The 20,177-nt window shown below is 40.6% G+C and overlaps 2 protein-coding genes across 3 annotated transcripts in view; both read left to right on the top strand.

The window, feature by feature from the left end:
- Positions 1-11,240, top strand: part of LOC109967076 (neuropilin-1a-like) — a 116,571-nt gene extending 105,331 nt beyond the window's left edge. For both annotated transcript variants that reach the window (XM_020612418.1, XM_020612417.1), the window contains 7 exons: positions 235-417; positions 1,350-1,391; positions 3,921-4,058; positions 5,425-5,726; positions 6,379-6,475; positions 6,591-6,635; positions 7,806-11,240. In XM_020612418.1, the coding sequence (XP_020468074.1) occupies positions 235-417; positions 1,350-1,391; positions 3,921-4,058; positions 5,425-5,726; positions 6,379-6,475; positions 6,591-6,635; positions 7,806-8,080 (1,082 nt within the window). In that variant the 3' untranslated portion in view covers positions 8,081-11,240. The remainder of the gene's footprint in view (positions 1-234; positions 418-1,349; positions 1,392-3,920; positions 4,059-5,424; positions 5,727-6,378; positions 6,476-6,590; positions 6,636-7,805) is intronic.
- A 2,065-nt stretch (positions 11,241-13,305) lies between these two features.
- The window catches only part of LOC109967079 (integrin beta-1-like), a 22,509-nt gene continuing 15,637 nt past the window's right edge, over positions 13,306-20,177 (top strand). The window contains exon 1 of the mRNA XM_020612424.1: positions 13,306-13,635. The gene's annotated coding sequence lies outside the window, so the exon portion shown is untranslated. The remainder of the gene's footprint in view (positions 13,636-20,177) is intronic.

The following is a 20,177-nucleotide window of genomic DNA, read 5'->3' as shown; positions in this document are numbered from 1 at the left end:
TAACTGCATTTTACTGTATAAGTGTGTCCCCATTAAGGTTGTCAAATGAAGTCAAGTTTCATTTCATTTCACTTGTTTGTCTTTGCTCTAGACTTTGTCCTTGAATCTTATGTCTCCACTTTTTTCACTTTTATTGTTGATCTTTCTTTTTTAACTAACTGAAAAACTGTGCAGAAAATCTGGATCAGTGCAAACAGCGAGTGGTAAAGACAAACTGTCCATGTCCCTACTCAGATATTACAACTACAGCACTTCCTACCACGCCCATCGCCTCCACCCTTCCCATGACCACGTTTGGTGCAACCACCACAGCACCCATCACCATACCTGGCACCACACTGGCTGCAGACTGTGAGGAGGGACAGCAGGACTGTGCCGATGAGACAGAGGCTCCCGATGACTATGACACAGCAACAGGTAAACTTCCCAGTCTCAGTTCACTCAGTTCTAATCATGTTGAACACTCCCCCTTAGGTTTCTTCTTTCTATTTCTGTAGTTGTTGGTTCTTTCATATATACTGCGCTGGTATAGCTTCCTGATTTTGACAGAAGGGAAACGGATTGGACATGGATCAAAACATCCTTCATCTTCCCTCTCACTGCTAAAGTTCTGACCGAGCTGTGTACTGTAATATCTTGCTGGGTCGGGAGACCAGAGCTTGTCTTTTTCTCTTTTATTGTCACACACACAACTGTACCAACAGCACTGTGAACTCTAACAATCCTCGCCAACCCTGAACTAAATACATCCTGCCCAGAGGGGTATCATGGGGGATCCCAGAAGGTACTTCCTCCATAAGGCAATCTGGGGGGCCCCGTAAAGTGTCTCTCCACCCACAACACTACAGTATTTTTCTGTTTAACTTTGTGTACCAACAGCACTGTGAACTCTAACAATCCTCGCCAACCCTGAACTAAATACATCCTGCCCAGAGGGGTATCATGGGGGATCCCAGAAGGTACTTCCTCCATAAGGCAATCTGGGGGGCCCCGTAAAGTGTCTCTCCACCCACAACACTACAATATTTTTCTGTTTAACTTTGTTTTTTGTTCTACTTAAAATTAAGGTACATCTTTTTCGTCTTCCCTTTTACTGTCATACATCATCAACTCCTCTATTCCTATATTTTAAACTCTGAGACCATGGACTAGGAAATTAAAAACATATGAAAAACCTTTATTTCCAGAAACTACAATGGCATCCTTTGCATCCATATTTTCTGAATTGCTGTGCAACCTGACATGGTACCTTGGTACTGATGTCTTGTAAACTAAGGTGTGTTGAGTCTGTGTGGGCCTGCCTCTCTGTCCTTTAACCTCACCCTGACTGTCCCATCTATCTACAACAGGAGGCACGACAGTGGCCGACCCCTTCATTGACTTCATGCCAGGTGAGGAAGACTGCGTCCATCTGCTCCCTTGTTTACTGTTCTCATCTTTCACTTCTCCTCCTCTGCTCACCTTCTGTCTTCTCCTCCCTTTTCTACTTTAACTCTCAAGTCCAGCTTGAACTGTTTTATTGGCAGATGTATAAATAAATGCACCACTGCAGGGTTGCAGGATCAGTACATTAATTCAGTCAATGGTCCGATCATTCAGTGTCACCCACAGCAACAGTACTGATTGCAATCACAGAGATCAATGAAACTGGCTTCCGTGGAGTAAACGGCTTTTTCATCTCCCCAGTTCACAGATGAGACTCTTCCCTGACACAACTGGACTGCAGACAGAGGGAGAGAAATTTTGATAGATTTGCAATATTATTTATATTGTCTGTTCCTAATAGTGTTTTTATATTTGTCAATCAAACTGAATTGATTTGCCTGGAGAACACAGATGGAGTCAGAAAAGAGAGAGATCAAGACATGCTAAGAGAGAGAAAAGCCCAAAAGAAGTCAAGTCAGTCTTTACAGTATTTAGCCCAATATCACAAAACACAAATTTGCCACCTGGGGCTTAACAGTGTGTGCAGCATACAAGGCCGTCTGCTGAATCATGAATTCCCCAAAAAACTCCCAAAAATCCTCTAAGGGAATAAAAACCTTTTAATGGGAAAAGACAAACTTTAAGAGAGCAGGAAAAAGAAATAAACAAAAACTGATTAAAAGTTGTTGTTCTTATTGTTAAAAGCAATGAAACATTGCTCCAAACACAGCTGGTTATTTATGCCTGTGTGGTTTTCTTATTTGCTGTGTTCCGCTTGCTTGAAAAGAACAGCAAGAGTTGGCTGAATATCAGACTGAACTTCTTGATGAGCTGCATCTGTCCACACCCATTTCTAAACTTTTTGACTTGTGACCCCTCTGAAGCTAAAAAATATAAGATTTTATTGATCCACAGCTTATGTTTAAAGTTCAAACCACCCAAAATATCCAATTTACAATAATAAATGTCAAAGAAAAGAAGTAAACCTGCTGGAATCAGAATTGTTTGGCATAGTTCCACTATTTTTACTTGAAAAATGTTAATCAGTTATCAAAATAGTTGCTGATTATGTTTTTGCCCGTTGACTAATTGATTAATGAGCTATTTGTTTTAGGTCTAGTCCTATGAGTTTTGTATGAAACTGACAATGGTAGAGGGTGCCGCAGCAGAAGGGAAACTGGCGAAGCATTAGCTACGCTTGCATGTAAGGCAGCATTTAAAGCCAGGTTGAGCGCTTTCTTTTGGTCACCTGGCTTTTTCTTCTGCATGAACATCTCAGCAACATGTCACAGTTTATTGTCCCTGGTGAATACACCAGTTTCAATTCATTTGTAAAAAAAAAAAACTGCCAGCTGAAGGAGGAGAGAGATAAATAGGCAGAGGTAGAAAAATGGCAGCTGTGACACAGAGACAACAAAAGGAAAGATAGGAAGAGCCACCGAGAGGAATGAATAGAGGTGAGAGGGAGAAGACTCACGGTGAGAAGAGATGGAGGCAAACAGAGAAAGGGGGGTGATGTTAAGAGAGAGGAATGGAGGTGTAGTGAGAGAATAAAGCCCTCTTGGGTCTCAATTAACTGAGCCAAAGCAGTGCATGAAGACAGCTTGGGGTTGGAGGGGGGTTGCCAAGCAGCTCCACGGTCATCTCTGCCTTCTATTAGCCTTTCAGAAACAACATGTCCAGTGTTCAGAGAGGTCTGCATTCGTTTGGATGCTGGGGTGAACCGCCGCTGCCAGTCGACTGCTGGGACAGGAGAGAAAAATGGAGGGAGATGTAGTGTTTTTTTTCTGTCTGGGTTTCTTTAGGGGGCCACATCCGCATGTTGGTGACACCACACCCTCCACTGTGGAACTTCCCACCATTCCACTCCTGCCCTCTGTTCTTGTGCTGATCCCAAACACATGTCGGCGCTGTTTTCTATCACTACTGATGTCTCAGTTCCTGTGTTTCACTGAGGCTGAGGAGGAACATGCTGTGCATATCATAACTGTCTCTGTCTTTCTCATTGTATTTCATCTGTATAAGCCTTTTTGTGTTTTCCACAAGCTACACAGTCTCTACTGACTGTACAGTAAAGTAGGAACAGCTTCTTAATATTGATGTTACAAGCCTTGTTGCTTCTCCTTCAGGCCGTCTCCTTTCACCTTCCAGACTAAAGCAGCATATGATCATAGTTTTTAGTCTTGTCACTGTAAAACTTTGGAAAGGTTTTACAGCTGTTTGACATATAACAGCTTGACATATAACGCTAAGTGTCCAGCGTAACACTTCTGGTATAGCTTGACTTGTTTTACAGGAGTAAATATGGCATTAGTTTAGCACAAAGAGCAGTGCAGTATTTTCAAAAACACAGAAAAAACACAACCCAGCCAGTACTGACGTAGTCAATCGATCAAAATTAACTACAACTTTAATAACTGATTCAGCGTTCCAGAGAATTTATTTATTAAGAATTTGTAGGTTTCAGCTTCTTACTACTTTATTGTCACTTGCAGCATACGTGTGGTTCGCCTGTAACTTTGACTACTCATTGTTCTGCGGCTGGACCAGAGAGAGTGGGACCGGCGCTGAGTGGCTCATCCAGGCTAACGGGGCTCCTGCCGTCCACAGAGGACCAACCCATGACCACACAGGTGGGAGACACACATTCACTGCTGTGGTCAATTTTTTTAACCCACACCACTGCACAGATGCTCTGAGAGAGCACTCTGTGACTCTCCATGTTATTGCACAGCTGCTGAAAAGCCTGACTACACCTATTTTCCTGGAAGATGAAATATTTTTAACAAAGCCTTAAACAATACATTATGTCCTGAGTGCTGCTGGGAATTCACAACTGTACATCTGCTTAAAAAGGATAATATGCCTATGATGTAAAAAGAAATTCCTGCTAGACACATAACCTCATTATCACAAAAACGTTGTTTTAGAGAAGATTTGCCTCAGCGTTCAAACTGAAGGTAGCGCACGGTTTTGCCTCAGCACTAATAAGCAGGACCATCTTGCATTATTTTTCTTAGGAAATCATTACTGAGGTTAATTTTTTTTTAAGATCACCAAGATAGTCAACAGTAATAATGAGTTAGACAAATTACACCAGACAGATGGCACAAGACCCACCTCAGAACCAGAATCAGAAAAGCAACTGTAAAGTGATGATTACATTTTCTGATACATTCATACAAAAGGCTAAATGGTACCTTAAAGTAGCCCAGAGCTGTCTAAAGGCATAAAAAATAAGCATGACCCATTCAAAACCTAATGAGGCTAATTCTGAAATGCACCAAAACATTAGCAGCATTACAATGAAACAGAACGCTAATCATAATCCTGTACAAATGTGTTGTATATCCACTGAATGAACAGAACAGGACTCAGATATTCTGAGCTTTAAAACCTTTTTCAAAATGAATAGCAGTCCTTCAAACACTTGACTTTTTAACAAATGCAGCACTCAGATTCAACATCTCTCAGCTCTCTGGCCGTGTCTCCATTCAAAACTCTTGTGACGGATGGTTGCATAGAAACAGCAGCATCTCCAGAACAAATGATTTCACCTTGATTTCTCGACTTAACCAGATTACATGTTTAAAAAAAAGAGCTCCCTCTGATGTTGAGTCAAATCCTTTGTTTTCAACAGGCCCTTGAATTTGATGCCCTTGGGAGCTGCGGCGGCGTAATGCTTATAAATCTATTCTCTTCATGAAAAGGCAGTGAAACCCTGGCAACAGACAGATTTCTACATTATGCAAACAAGTGAATACTCTAAAGTGAATCCATAATGAACCCTCTGAAGTTTTGGAAACCTTTCATTATTAAACTAGAGGCTGGTATCAATCATATGGAGGCTTGTGTCCACACAAAATCAAGTGTCTTACATTTCTTTATGGGTAAAACGCAGCGTTTTAAAGAGCTAGAATCTGCAGTAACGTGTATAATGTGAGTCATTTAATGCACCACACAGGCACTTCTTACCTTGATTTATGCTGCCCCCTGCAGGCGCACCGGGGAACTTCATCTACATGCAGCTGATTGATTCAAACACACCAAGCAAAACAGGCGAAGACGAGGATGAAGAGGAGAAGGTGGCGAGGTTGGCCAGCCTGCCCATCACGGCGCCAGACACCGACCTGTGCATGTCCTTCTGGTATCACATGTTCGGTGAACACACGGGGGCGCTTCACATCAAGCAGAGGAAGGAGGCAGAGGCGGGGCATATCCTGTGGACAGTCAGCGGTCATCAGGGCAAACAATGGAGGGAGGGAAGAGTTTTACTGCCACACTCAAGTGTCACATACCAGGTAATAAAAGGTCAAAAGACTGCACTGAGCTCTGGGTCTGTACTGTGATTGAATATTTTTTATCCTATTAAAAAGGTCAAAAATGCCAATCAGTGGTTCCCAGACAGTGTTTGCAACTTTCTTTTTCCATCAGTCATAAACTTTATTGCCAAATATGTTAAAATACAAGGAATCTGACTCCAGCTCAATGGCCCCTGATGTGCACCAAAGAGACCAGAATAACAAGTAAAAACAGAAGACAGGCAACCATCTATTGATAAATATGGACATATAAAACTTTAAAACGAGCTATTTGGTATGTACAATGATTACACAGCATCTATAAATTATTGGACTGTAGCCCCGTCCAGAGGGGAGGAGTTCAAACAGTTTGTGTCCAGGGTGTGAGGGGTCTGCAGAACTCTTCTCCACCCTCCTTTGTAACTATGTGATTTCTGTCCCTTTGTTAGCATAATTTTAGTGATGTAAAACAAACCCTATGTAGTTATTGTGATTTAAAAAGGCGTTGTAGCAAGTTTCACTGTGTACTACAACACTGAAATATGCCTTCAAGCTAAGATTTGCTTGGTTTGTTGATTAGTTTTAAACAGACGTCTGTCATGTAGCTTAAACCTCCTGTTTCAGTTAATTCATGTGACTGTGTCATTTGCAGGTGGTGGTGGAAGGCGTTGCAGACAAACACAGTGCAGGTCGCATAGCTGTGGACAACATTCAGATCATGGATGGACTCAAGGCTGAGGACTGCAAGGGTATGTGTTAGATGTCACATATACTACACCGTATCCTTATACTGTAGTAGTCTGGCAACAGCTCTGAAATCAGCTGACATGTTCTAACAGAGACTGCTCTTCTTCTTTCCTCTAGATCCACAAGCGCCGACGTCTCCACCCACTGAGATCTTCATCCTACGTATGTATACCCCTGCCTCTGGTTTTGTAATTAGGGTGTCAGTATGTTCATTTTGGCAGCACATACTTACACTTTAATGGTCACATCTCACCAGACTTAGCAACAGTATTCAGATGTTGCCTTTACATAGTAAAATTGAAAAATATTACCTTTTTAAAAAGTGTGGTTGGTGAGTGAAATTGCAACTATTCATTACAGGTGCATTAACTAAGATTTTGCACATTGTCTGATAAATCCAGTGACAGTAGGACAGGACATGGTGTCTCTCAGCTCTACTCCCCCCTCCATGACCCTCTGCTGCCTACAGCCCTTCTGTTGTTGTTCCAGCTTCTCTAGCGTGAGTTGTCAAAGTACAGTCTGTAAAACTGCCCCACCTGCAGCCTAGCAGAGGTTAGAAGAAGGATTTCTCAAACGGTGACAGTCAATTCAAACATCCAGCCATGGAGGAGCTCTGGGCAGCTAAAAGCCTGACACAGCGGCTGACATTGAGACATGGAGAGGGTTAAAAGCAGCCAAAGGACTCAGATTTGATTCAGATGTGGCGTTCTTCTTATGGATGTGTTAGCATCTAAAGCTAACCTGTTTGTTTTAGTAACATTAGTGAGTGAGAATGGTCATGATTTTAGCTTTGTGTTGAATTAATGTGATTTTAATTTAAGAGTAATTCAAGTTTTGTGTAACGTTAGTGCTTTGTGCATTAGCAGTAACCGGAGCGTTTTAGTGGACTGACACATTTACTTCGTCAGCTAATGTTAGCTTCAGACCAGAGGCTGCATTCTGAACAGTTTGTCCCAAACAGGCATCTGTAGTTTCTGAGCCACACAACATGGTTTTTTTTCTATCTTTAAGGATTACATTAATGCATTTCTGTGTTTTTAGTTTATTATAGAGAACAGCTGAACCTTATTTGTTTTTCTGTGAAAGTTATTATATGGTGAGATTACAGAAGACCTGGCGTTCAGGATGTAAGCGTCAGCTGCCATTATACATGACATTCACAGGTTTTAAAAGGATCAGTCACAACCAAAAGTCAAGTACAGGAGAAACTGAATCTTGCATTTGTATTTTATGGTGCAGAATATGTAAAAACACCAGTGTGGCTATTTAATTAAAAGCCTGTCTTTTATTTGAGTAGAATATGATTTGTGTCCATCTCTCTCTGTCTTGCAGCAATGGACTCCCACTCACAGGAGAACAGTGAGCTCGGGGGCCCCGGCAACATGCTGAAGACCCTGGACCCCATCCTCATCACCATCATCGCCATGTCCGCGCTGGGCGTCTTCCTGGGCGCCATCTGCGGTGTTGTCCTGTACTGCGCCTGTTCACAGGGCAGCATGACGGACAGGAACTTATCTGCCCTGGAAAACTATAACTTTGAGCTTGTGGACGGAGTGAAGCTAAAGAAGGACAAGATGAATGGACAGACTAACTATTCAGAGGCATGAGGGGAAAAGAGAGACAGGGCTGATGTTGCTTTGCATGGACACTCATGCATCCAATCAAGCAGAAGGAATGCAGGGCTGAGGCCATCAATGGGACAGCAGGGTGGGCTGAAAGTGAGCAGATGTAATTTTATTTCTCAGGAGCGGCAATGGAAGGGACTGACCTGTAGGGGGCACTGTGTATAAAGAATCTGTACAGCATAAAAAGAAGAAAACTAAGGATTCTATTTGTTTTTTCTTTGGCGTGCTTTGTTGATTTTATGTAATCACATGCTGGTGTTGAGACCAATTCAGATGAAAGTATCATTTGTGTACTTTTATGAAAAGATAAGATTTGGTTATTTGTTGTTTTTGTTGTTTTTCTTGTCTTTGTTTTTTCAGATGCCATAGTTTCACAAAAAAGCAGAGTATGTGAAATTTATTATTCTGATATCTGGCTCTTCAGCTGGCCATATGTCCTTGTGAGTGTGTGTGTGAAAGTATGAGAGTGTGTGTACGTCTCACATTCATATACATCTGCTTTTACATAGAAGGTTTGTATGCGTTATTCAGTCTAGCTGTAGGCATGTTTGTGCACGTTACACTCATGCTTCTTTGTATACATGAAGTGTGTGTGTGTGTGTGTGTGTGTGTGGCGGGTGCCATCCTCACCCGCTGACCTGTGTCTAGTTCCAACAGTGCCTTTTTTTCCTCCAGTTTTTCTGTTGCCTTGTTTTCTGCTGGTTGTTTTTTCATGGGTTAGCATTCCCTCCAGGGTTCCTACACAAACCTGCAGGAAAAAATCAGTATGATATATTTTGTACTTTTTACAGATTGTGATGATACATACAGCTACATTTTTGGTGTTGCAGTGTACTGTCGGATCACATATGTCGGTGTAGGTCTGTAGGTCTTCTTACCTTGATGACAAGGACTAAAATGTTAAAGTCTGAGTTAATGTTTAGGCTTTGGAAAACTTAAAATCTGTTTAATTTCCAAATGGAAAATGTGTAGGAGCCCTGAATGCCTCATTTTCATGGCACATGACACATCAAACATATTGTACATAGGTTTTAATATATTTGAGCACCCACTTTTCTTTTTTTTTTATAGAAAAAGACCCCAGTGCTGCAGTATCATTTCAGTTTTGAACTCAAACATAATCTAATCATCACAGTTCAGAAAATGTACAGAAAATATTAATTTTAACAGACAAACACAAACCTGTTTGTTTCTTTCTTTTTACAAACTAGACCTTTTTTCCTTACCAGTTTTGTTATTGTGTCCTCAGGAGGGTTGGAGGTTATGGAGAAACGCTGCCAAAATGTCTCACGGGATGTGTTGTTTTGTGTACAGGGTAAAACGGACAACCTCAGTACCACTAAAATGCAGAAACAGATCATCAGGACTTAAATGTTTTTCAGTGCTGACAGCTGACGCTCCTCAGTGGCGTGCAAGGTGACTGTTAAACCTTTAAGCTGAAGTGTGTCCGGCGGTTCTCAAAGCCATCACAAAGACTTCGGCGTCTCTCCTTGGGTCCAACAGCATATTTATGAACGCTGATCAAGAATTAATGTTTCCCATGATGATGCTCTGCTCTGTGTATTATCAAAGTTGACTGTCAGAGGAGAAACCTTCAAGAACCCTTAATCAAGCATAATGACGTTTAGCAACTAACAAAAGCAACGCTGATCATATTAAACAACTGCTGCTCATACACACACGTCCACTGAGTTAGTGCTGAGTTCACAAGTGAACAGGGACTTGACAGAAATGTTCAATAAACTATACAGCTAATATTTTAATTTTCTTATTAAAAAATATCTGAAAACTAGGTTTTAAAAAAGATCATGTGCATTGAAAACACATCCTTTTTTGTTTTTGCAACAGGAATTTCAGCAAATCTTAGGTCTGTCAGCTCCTCAGATCCTGAATATGAATTAGTTTAAACTGACTGGAACCATCTGAAAAATCTGGGTATTTCTCCAAGAACATTCATTAAAGTGGAAAATGATGAGCCTTGTGCTAATAATACAGCTTTATTGTGTTTTTGTATTTGCAGCTAAATATGTTGTGAAACTGGTTGCTTGTTTATAACACCATATAGATGGAAGCCAGAAATTTCACCAGTCACTAACTCTTCAACAACTCTTTGATATTAAACAGGGCAATTCTTACTTAATGTTCTTTTTGTTGTGCAAACCTACATATACTGTACTTGCCTTGCACTGTGGAAGTTCAATCTGCCCATTCTTAATGTAGCATTAAGTGGCATCATGTGAGCTAAAAATATGAAGCGAAGCTGTTTGTCAGCCATTAATTTACCATCAGTTCACAGTTCTTTCCTTTTAAAGTGAGACAGAGACATTTACCCCTGTTGTAATCCCCATTCAGCGCATTTTAAAGCTAATTGTAGTCTGGTTTCAGTAATGACTGAGCAAATATTTTCAATCAAATGAAGGTGCTCTGGCTGTGAAATGCTGTTTTTCAAAATTACTCACTTTTGGTTCAGTCGTCAATAAAATATCAAGTGCACCGGACATGGGTATGTGATTTTACAGTGATTCAGCCAGATATCAGTGAAGCTCCTTCCCCACTAAAAAAGAAAGGATGCTGCAGCACTAGAGGTGAAAACATGTTGCACTGATATATTTTAAAAGAATCTGTGTTTATGATGTTGATTTATGAAAAGAAAAAGAAGAAAGTAGAGGACAGTGTTACTGATACTTTTTTCTAACACAGTTTCAGATGACAATGTTACAATTCTGAAATGTACAATTTACAGAGATTTTCATTCTTGAAAAAACTTCTATGCGTCTCTTTGAAACGTAACGGTTTTATTTACTTTATTTTCCTTGTCTTTTTGTACTGTCAATGATGTACGTGCCATTGTTTTGTTTGTTTTATTTTTTATTTTTTGTTTTTTTTTGTATGACAAGTAAAAAGTTTTATTTTCAATATTGCTTCTGTAATTTTGTTGTCTCAAATCTAGAAAAAAATCAAGAAAGGAAATAAGGAAGTAAAAATGGAAAAGCAGTGAGGCCTTATGTGACTACAAGTATTGTTTGTACTTTGACTTTCTGGTCAGCACCCAGACTCATTCGTCTCTGTTGTCCCAGACTCTGATCATTGACTATTAACATTCCAAAGAATTGGATCAAATAAATGTTTTAAGTAAAAGCTGCTCTTCTGTTTCATTCCTGAATGAATAGAATGTTTTAAAAGGTTAGTTACACACCTGGTGTCTGATAAGCCAGTGTTTTAGTTTAATTTGCCTGTGGTTTTCACTGGAACTACAGACTGGTGACAAATGAAAGGAAAACCCAGCATAAAGTGTCTTTTGTCATCCTTCCACTGCCACCAGGAACCATCCTGTACCCACACTGTACTGGGGTGTGTGTTTCATTTGTCTCAGAAACAGACTGTGGTGGAGATGCTGTCTAATACGTTGCTCCCACATCTCCCAAAGGCAGTCAACTGAAGAGAAAGAACTTTATTGTCATTATATGAACGGTACACAATGAAATTGCACTTACAATTTCTCTCTTGTGGTACAAAAAACTCTGTATCATACATTGACTATTTGATGTATTATTAATACTGATATTTTGTCTAACAGTATTTTTAGCTATTTATAAATTAACCAAGCTAATAAGATTAATCAAACTGATAAAATAAACCATGCTATTAATAAAATTGACAGCTATGGGTAAATAACAGCCACACTATAAATAAAATTAACCACACTATTATAAATACATAAATGAATGATAAAGAAAATAATGCCAACATCTCTAGTGAACCAGGTTCGGTTGGACAACTGCCCTGGCGTAAGAAGTGTTCCTCACTCTGTGGGTTCTGGTGTGAATTCACATTATTTTCATACTCAGCAAACTATTCAATGACTCCTTGAGTCCTTTGGATGGCATTGTCATTGTGGAAGACACCACTCATGTTGTTCAGGTTTGTCCTTTAATTTGTCATCCTTCTATATTTTGTGGAAGAAATACTTATTGAAAATAGCGTGGTCTTTGGATTACCTAAAGAAATGTGGACATTTTGTCAACAATGAGATGGTGGAAATATTTTATGTATCCTTTTTAATACGGTGAATATGACATATAGAATTCTAGTCATTGTTTTGAGATGGAGGCAGAAATCTCAAAGCTTTATCAAATAAAACCCAGATAGACAGATTTTATAGGATGTGCTAAGTGCAAGCCTCACTGTTTTGTGTTTGCTATACCATACTTTGACCACAAGGTGGCGGTATATGACGATGATGATGATAAGAAATGATAAAGACCTTAAAGTGGTTCCTGTATGGTCTTGTCTGCTTTTCAATTAGGAGCACTGTGCCAAAACATACAAGATGTGATAATTACACAATACACTGTGGACTGCCAAATACATTTCTGTTCAACCGCATTATCCCAAACAAGCAGCGGCAAGCGCTGTTGGATGAATTAAATTACATTCTACCACTGGCCTCATGACTGGTTGAGAGTATTCTAAAAGTCAAAGTACAAGAGCCAACTAGGTACATTGCCTCAGCCTTTCCATCCAGTGTGCTCCTAAGTAGAACAGTGGTCATCACAGAGGATTGTGGTCATGTTCGCTTTCCTCAGGTATGAATATGAATACTGAAAAAGAGTACTTGGCTCAATGTTCCTGGAGGGATTACCAGGAGTAATGATGCAGGGTGACAGCGTGGTGACGTAAAGCTGTACTTTACAGATAGTGACATCATGTGTCATTTGGCCAGCTGGCACAATCAGCTGTTGAATACACCTCACACACTGAGGCTGATAGAGGTTACATGTGGAGTGATGAACATCAGAACTTAATTCCTTCACTGCTTCACTCTAAGAAAGGAAAGTGTACACTTCAAATAATAATTCTGTTTGCTACACAATATAAGTGCAAGATATTAGCACAGTTGAAACAAGAATCCAAGAAGAACACAGCTGACAGTCTTTTGTATTTTAGTGCTTGTATATGTATGGATGGATGGATGGTGTATATGTGCCTGAGAACTCTTCTTAACTAGTCCAGTACATCACAGCACATTTACAGAAAAATATTGTTTATATTTGTGAATTTGTGGGTGTTTATGTGCTGTCAGTGTGTGTTAAGTGTGAAGTGGGACTCCACCACATCCGAGGTGAGGACGGGTTCACCGCTCTTTGATAGTTTGTTCCTTTGCCCTATACGTACCGCAGCACTTCCTGTATGGGCGGGGTCTAGGTTGAAGAAGGGGTTTGTTAAACTGGGGCATAAAAACGATTCGGCAGCAGCATCAGGGACGGTGGGGTGGTTGTCGTTCCTTCTTTAGGTTTAACATACCATATGTAGATAAATTTCGTTTTTAATAAAATAGCCCCACCATCTGCGTTTTAATCGGTAGCGAACTTGGCAGTTGGCACAGAGGAGCGGGGTGGTCATTAGCTAAAACAAAGCGGACCCTCTTAGTTTTAGCTCGTGTTCGCTTCGTTAGCCTTTTCTTATCTTTAAACGAGGACAATTTGAGGCAAATGTTGCTCTAATAAACGGAAACGACATTAAAGTATCATTGTACGGTAAGTAATGTAATTTTAACCTATATTTGTCACATTTAATCGGTGTGTTGAGCAACAAAAGAAGCACAGAAGCAAAGAATTCATGCCCGCAGGGGAAAACTTTGGGTGTGGATTAAGGATATCTTGCTAGCGACCGTTATTTTACTTTCCCCAGAGTTTTACAGTACTGTTGTCAGCAACGTGGTCTGTGAAGTATTGGTATCTTTCAACCCACAGTTCAGCTGTTACTCCCTAACAAATGTTAACTTGGGCTTTGCAGAAAGTAGGCCACCGGGCCGCTTTGTATGACCGAAGATGGCAGTATGGGCGATTAAAGCACGAGAGAGTGTGATTGATTAGCTATGGAGAGACTATTAATACCATTTTAATCGTATTTACCCTCATTCTCGTTCGATCACAGGCGCTTTACAGATCTTTCTTGGCGTGTATAAATGTAGAAACATATTAAAAAAGAGAGAACCGTGTTTACAAAAGTGGATCTGTAACTTATTAAATCATATTTTGTTGCTGGAGCTGCAGCTATTAGTGACTCAGAGAAAGGTAATAAGCAGCTATTTTGATAACTAGTAGGGTGTAAATATCTATAAAATCGTTTTCTTAATGATTTCAAAATTATTAATCTTTTTTTCCTTCTTCTGAAAAGTGAACATTGTATTTCAAAGTAGCTTGTGCTTTTGAGGCCTGGGGTTAAAGCAAGACCCTTTTGTTTAACAAGACCTGGATGTTTTCAACATTCGTTTTTGCACATGTACAGAAACAGCTTGTCATTTAAGACTAACTTCCTAAGTTGTATACATTTGGGCAGAAGGTGCCTGAAGAACAAAACCAAATGACTTCTTTTTCAAGTCTCTTTAGAATCACAAACATTTGAATGTAGTGAGACTTGTAAAGAATATCTTGAAACAGACCACAGCTGGACCTCAGTCTGGTCAAGCCACCTTATGGACTGTATCAGGGATCCAGACTGTTAGTGATGGCTCATTTTGTGACCAAATTTATTGTCTTCCATATGTCCCCGTCTTTCTGAATTTCATTATAAAGTGTAGGCTGTGCACATTGGATGGCAAGGTTATTAAAAATAATTTGTGAAAAACTCGGATTCTTTTGCATTATGATGTAAAACAGAGGTGGTGCCACCATAATTTGGCACTGGTGCCTCATCTGAGAGACTTGGCAGCCCTTTGCATAAACTGTGGCTTGGGATACGCTAAGACCAAGATGTCTTACAAAAAGCCAGACTGGTTAACCAACATCTAGCCCACAGCTGTGTTTCAGGACCTTTGACTATGCAGTTGGACAGGATTGGTCTTGCCTGGCTTGTTTACTTCCTGTAAAGCAATTGCAGCCAGAGGGGGTGTTTTTTTTTTTTTTTTTCTTTCTCGTGAATCTCGGGGAGGGAGTTGATTTGTTGGGACTCAGTTAAACTAGCAATCTATGTTCAGCAAGTTCTTATTTAGCAACATGGGAATAAAATGCCATGGGTTAATTACTACCCTGCTTGGCTTAGGGCCACCATCATAATGATGTAGCAACAGTGTCATATCGAGGTGTAATAAAACCTGTCTGAGTTCATAAAGTCAAGCAGATAACATACACTGGGCTTGGTTTTTGTGGACCTGAGTGAGGGGACATGTCTGTAGACCAGAGGAGGTTCCCTGTAGATCAATGAGTCACTTCCCTTAGTTACATTGTTGTGAGGTTTGAACACGGTGAGTAATGCTGGACTAGGAGCGAGGAGCGTTCGAGCAGTTTGAAGGGTCAGTCAGCGTTACCCAACACCAGGCTCGTTCCCTGAATGTCAGATATGAGTCATGGATGATGGCACTTCCTGCTGTGGCCAGACAAAGCATGTGGGAGAGATGGATATGTTTGTCCCTCTTTCCCGTGGTAAAAATGTTGGAAGTCACATCAGGAAACATGGGAAATGCTGCAAGAAATGGAAGAAATGCAAAAATATACAGGTTTAAACCTGTCAAAATTATTATTTGTGAGCATCATCTTTCAAACAAGCATAGTAGTTACAGGATCTAAAATCAAGCTAAGAGGAAGACCAGGAGTCATTTTAAAGCTCAACGACAGGGGTGTCAGCAAGTTTCAGGGCCAAATTTGACCTCATACTCAATGTACTGACTGAGTTGGAAAGGATTTATTTCAATTACCTAGTTTTTCCATGACATAGTATGGAACTTGTTAATGTGGAATGAGTTCTCTCATCTCTCTGGCGAGGACCTATGGGGCCCGGGATCTCTTCCATATGGCAGACAACCCCCAAACAGGGCTAAGTTAAACACTTCCTAGAGTCGATCTGCTGTATCAGCTGAGTATATAACATGTCTGAGACTTTCATTTGGTGGTTTTGAACATGGTTTTTAGATGATAAACATGTTTATGCATGTCAGAATTCTTGCATCTTGCTTATTCTACTTCATTGGCCACTGAAAGGTTAGGTTGAGTGGTTTTGATACTTTTGCTTTGATTTTCCTTTTGGTGTATTGATAAGGCAGGGATCTAGAAAACCCATAAACACCTTGAACATTTTTTTTTAAGTCAACTGGATAAATCAGATATCACTACTGTCTCAGAACACATTTCTGTTCTGATGCTTTGCCTCAAAAACATAAAGAGACAAGCTTCAGCTGTGAACATCTACTCTGACAGCCATTGAAGTCCAGTATCGGGCCTCGTGGCAGATGTTAGCTGGATACAGGACGTGTTCCTGTATGTTGGTTGATTTCCTTCAAACATGCCCTGTTTGCAGTCAGAAGTGAAGTGTTTGTCCTGGCAAGGAGCAAAGCGGTGCCTGGGTGTGGTTAGATTAAGGAAATGGATTCAGGATCTGCTGATTTGTTCGGGGACCCAGTGGGCCCAGGGTGGACTGTGACTCTCAGCAACAGGTGGGAGCCGGCTGGCTGACTGAGCTGCAAACAGCTGAGGGGGATGGGCCGCCTCAGTCACTCATTCTGTGGACTACCGGACCCACCCAGCATGAACAATGCTGACTTGTGTCGAACACTTACTTTCACGTTGCTCTTTCTTTGCCTTTTAGTGCAGTACTCATCATTTGGGTACACCGGGATTCATTTTGTGACATCTGTGAGATGCACAGAAGCCAATATCATTTAGGTCAATTCTGAAGCTGAAATTCCAGACATTTCCTTTTTCTAGCTTTTCAGGTGGGAGGGCTGCATGTTTGTTGTACTGTTGGTTGCACAGAACAAGCAATTGGAAGATCTAACATTGGGCTCTAGGAAATCTGCAGACATTTTATATTAAAAACCGATTTAAGTAAATTGGCAGATGGTGTAGTTATTTGCTTTAGCCTTGACTCCAGTGTCTGAATAGTTCAGTTTAGAGTAATCCATTAAAATTAGGTGCATGTATTATTTACAGTTGCATTTGCCAGAGACGTTGTTGTGCAGTGTTGGTCTTTGCAACATGTGCCACCTGGCTATAGTTAGCAACACAGCAGGCCATCAACATGCAGAAATCACGTAGCAGTAAGAAGGACAAAAAGTCTAAGAATCAGTATTGGAAATACTGGAAGTAACAGTGGGGATACAGGTCCAGTTATAGTTACTGTATACAATTTAGATGTACAGTATTTAAACAACATGCAAGTTCTCATGGTTTTCGTGTGAAAAAGGCACCCAGGGTCAGTGCAGCACAGTGTGGTTAACCTCCTGAAACTAGGAACCACTGAGAAACCATCTCGAGCTGTGGTAGTTTTTGCAACCACCTCGTGATAGTTTACTTCCAGTTTAATTTGCCTGATGCATGCACACAGAAAAAACTGTGGACATTAGATGTTTGCGTGTTCACAACTCATGCTTAATTTTCTAAAAAAAAAGGCATGCTTTAATTTAGCTTCTTGTTAGGTGTACCAACAGTATCTTGCATTAAAATTTGCACTCCAGAGTGGGGTGAGTTGTTTTAATTGCTTGTTTACTGACAGATACTTCTTAACTTCAGTCACAACTAAAAATCAAGCACCAAACAACATTGGATATTTTCAGTTGTTTGGATACATGTCATATTATTCTATCAGTGTAGATTAGGGGAAACTGTGCATCAGCAAAACATATTGAACAGGAAGTGTGGTCTCTAGTTGTCTCTTGTTATGTTGATGTTTGTCAGAGGTAGGTGCAAAAATGTGTTGAAGTAATTTCTAATAACATATTCAGTGTTTTATGCACATTTCATTTTTGTCCTCATAAAGTTTATACAGCAGCTTAAATTTGTCTTAATACCAAAGTTAAAATCTTTGTGACAGCAATATATGTATAAACTGTAAACAAGCTGCACGGTGGAGGAACATTATCAGGTCTGTTTGTTGATCTGTGGTCGACCACAGTCTAAGCACGGACTTTGTTAAGGATGATTAAATACTGACAGCTGTCCTCCGCTCCGCTTTCAGACAACACCAGCCTCATACGCTCACAACTGTGAGCTGTGATAACAAGTCACGGATGTCAGGAAGTTTGATCCTCTGCACACTTAAACACCTGAACACCAGCCACATACTAGCTACATATATCTCTGGGCCTGTGCACGACTTTGTGTTTAAATTTGGCTATTGTGTTGGCTCTTAAGAAGCAGATCTTGTTTACACATTCAGAAACTTCAACAAAGCATGACAAAATACTGGATTGAGTTATTCCTTGCTTTTAAGGCAGGTTTTACTCTTGTAGTATTGTGATGAGCTGCCAGTAACAGTGTCGTCTTAGGAAAATGCTTTAATATACATTGTTCTGAGTTACTGGGGGAAGGTTGGTCTCCTTTGTGGCCAGAAGACACTTATAGAGAGACAGATTTTGCAGCCTGACCCAACAAAACTTGAATTGTAAATGAAAAACAGTGACGCCAACAATCGGCACCACTAACACAAAGCATGTGCCGTCTGTCTTCTTCAGTCTGACCATACAAAGTCACGATCCAATAAAGTTTACTCCTGTTATTCTAAATATTATCTGTCATCGTGACCACTTGTAGGCCATGGTTTCTACTTGACAACAGCAAGAGGGGTTCAAATGGAGGAAGAGTAGAATTTGTAAAAGAAGAGTAAGAAAGACACTGCTCACAGTCATGTATGTGGTCATCCCTTATGATTTGACTTCACTGGCTTTTCTTTGACTAATTATTTCACAGCTTTTTTTTTTTTTCCATATATAGTATCAGCTCAACTGTGTGCTTCCTTAGTACTGGAGCTGCTGCTGTTAGAGCCATTACACGCCTGCTCTTAGACACGTTAGTCACACTGGATAAGACTGAACACTTCGAGCATAAATGTGACTGTTCTCTCTTTTGTACAACTGAACTGATGAAGCCTCTTGGATGAGAGGTGAAACGTCTTCGACTTAAAACCAAGTCCAGTTGTTTTTTGTTTTTGTTTTTTTTATTCTACGTTGTTTGTTTTTTTTTCAGCTCTTTGTACAACATTTTTGTTCCATCTCTTCTCTTTCTTGCCATTCTTACCTGAAATACCCTGTTGAGATAACTAGCTGTGTTTAAATAGGTCTGTAACAGTATGAATGGTTCCAGACTGCAGTCAGAAGTGTGTGCTAAGTATGGTTGTTCATGGAAGTGCTGATGAACTGGCAGCTGATGCCAGCTGAGTGCGGGTACATCATGCCTCCATATTTGGAATAAGGAAAATGAGAAACTGTCCTCCCCTCTGCTGCCAGTAACTGAGACATTTCACCTCAGCATCAGGATCAAGGCTTTACGACGGATAACAGGAGAGGATGACTGCATCAACAGTTTTATAATTTATCATGGTCTTACAGTTATTCAGCCTTTATAGCATTATGAGGTCATAAAAACAGTTCTGAGAGGGGGTTGCTCTCTCAATGATGAACATGTAGAAACATAGTCTCTTTATGTTTACTAATTGAATGTCAGCCAATGTACAGCTGTGTTAAATACTGGACCCAAAACCTGGTATGAAACCACAGTATGTGTGTCTAAAGGTCCTGTCTTTTTCTGTGTTTGTATACTTGGTTGCAATGTGATCACACTTTTACCTCCAGTAGGAATGGCTTTGCTTTTGTTGCCTTATGTGGCAAAGAGCCACACCACAACAAAAGACATGTGATTGTTCCACATGGAAATGTACTTTTCACTGACTGGCAGGCTCCAGACTGTCAGGATTGGCAATAGAATCTCAGCCAGCATTGTTACAAACACTGGCACCCCACAGGGATGTGTCCTCAGTCCCATCCTCTACACCCTGTTCACCCACGACTGTGTCACCTCCCACAAAGACAACATCATCCTAAAGTTCACGGACGACACCGCAGTGATAGGTCGTATCACTGGCAGGGTCGAAGCAGCCTACAGGAGGGAGGTGGCCAGTCTGGTGTCATGGTGCAAGGACAATAATCTTAGCCTCAACACGGACAAGACGAAGGAGATTATAGTGGACATGAGGAAGGAGAGGAGAACTCATCGACCACTGTTCATCCGGGGGCTCGAGGTGGAGATGGTGAGCAGCTTCAAATACCTGGGCGTCCACATCAGTGAGGACCTCACTTGGACACTTAACA

This window comes from Monopterus albus, unplaced genomic scaffold, assembly GCF_001952655.1.
Source record: "Monopterus albus unplaced genomic scaffold, M_albus_1.0 scaffold125.1, whole genome shotgun sequence".
Taxonomy (NCBI): Eukaryota; Metazoa; Chordata; class Actinopteri; order Synbranchiformes; family Synbranchidae; genus Monopterus; species Monopterus albus.
This window is presented reverse-complemented; position numbering and strand designations above follow the sequence as displayed.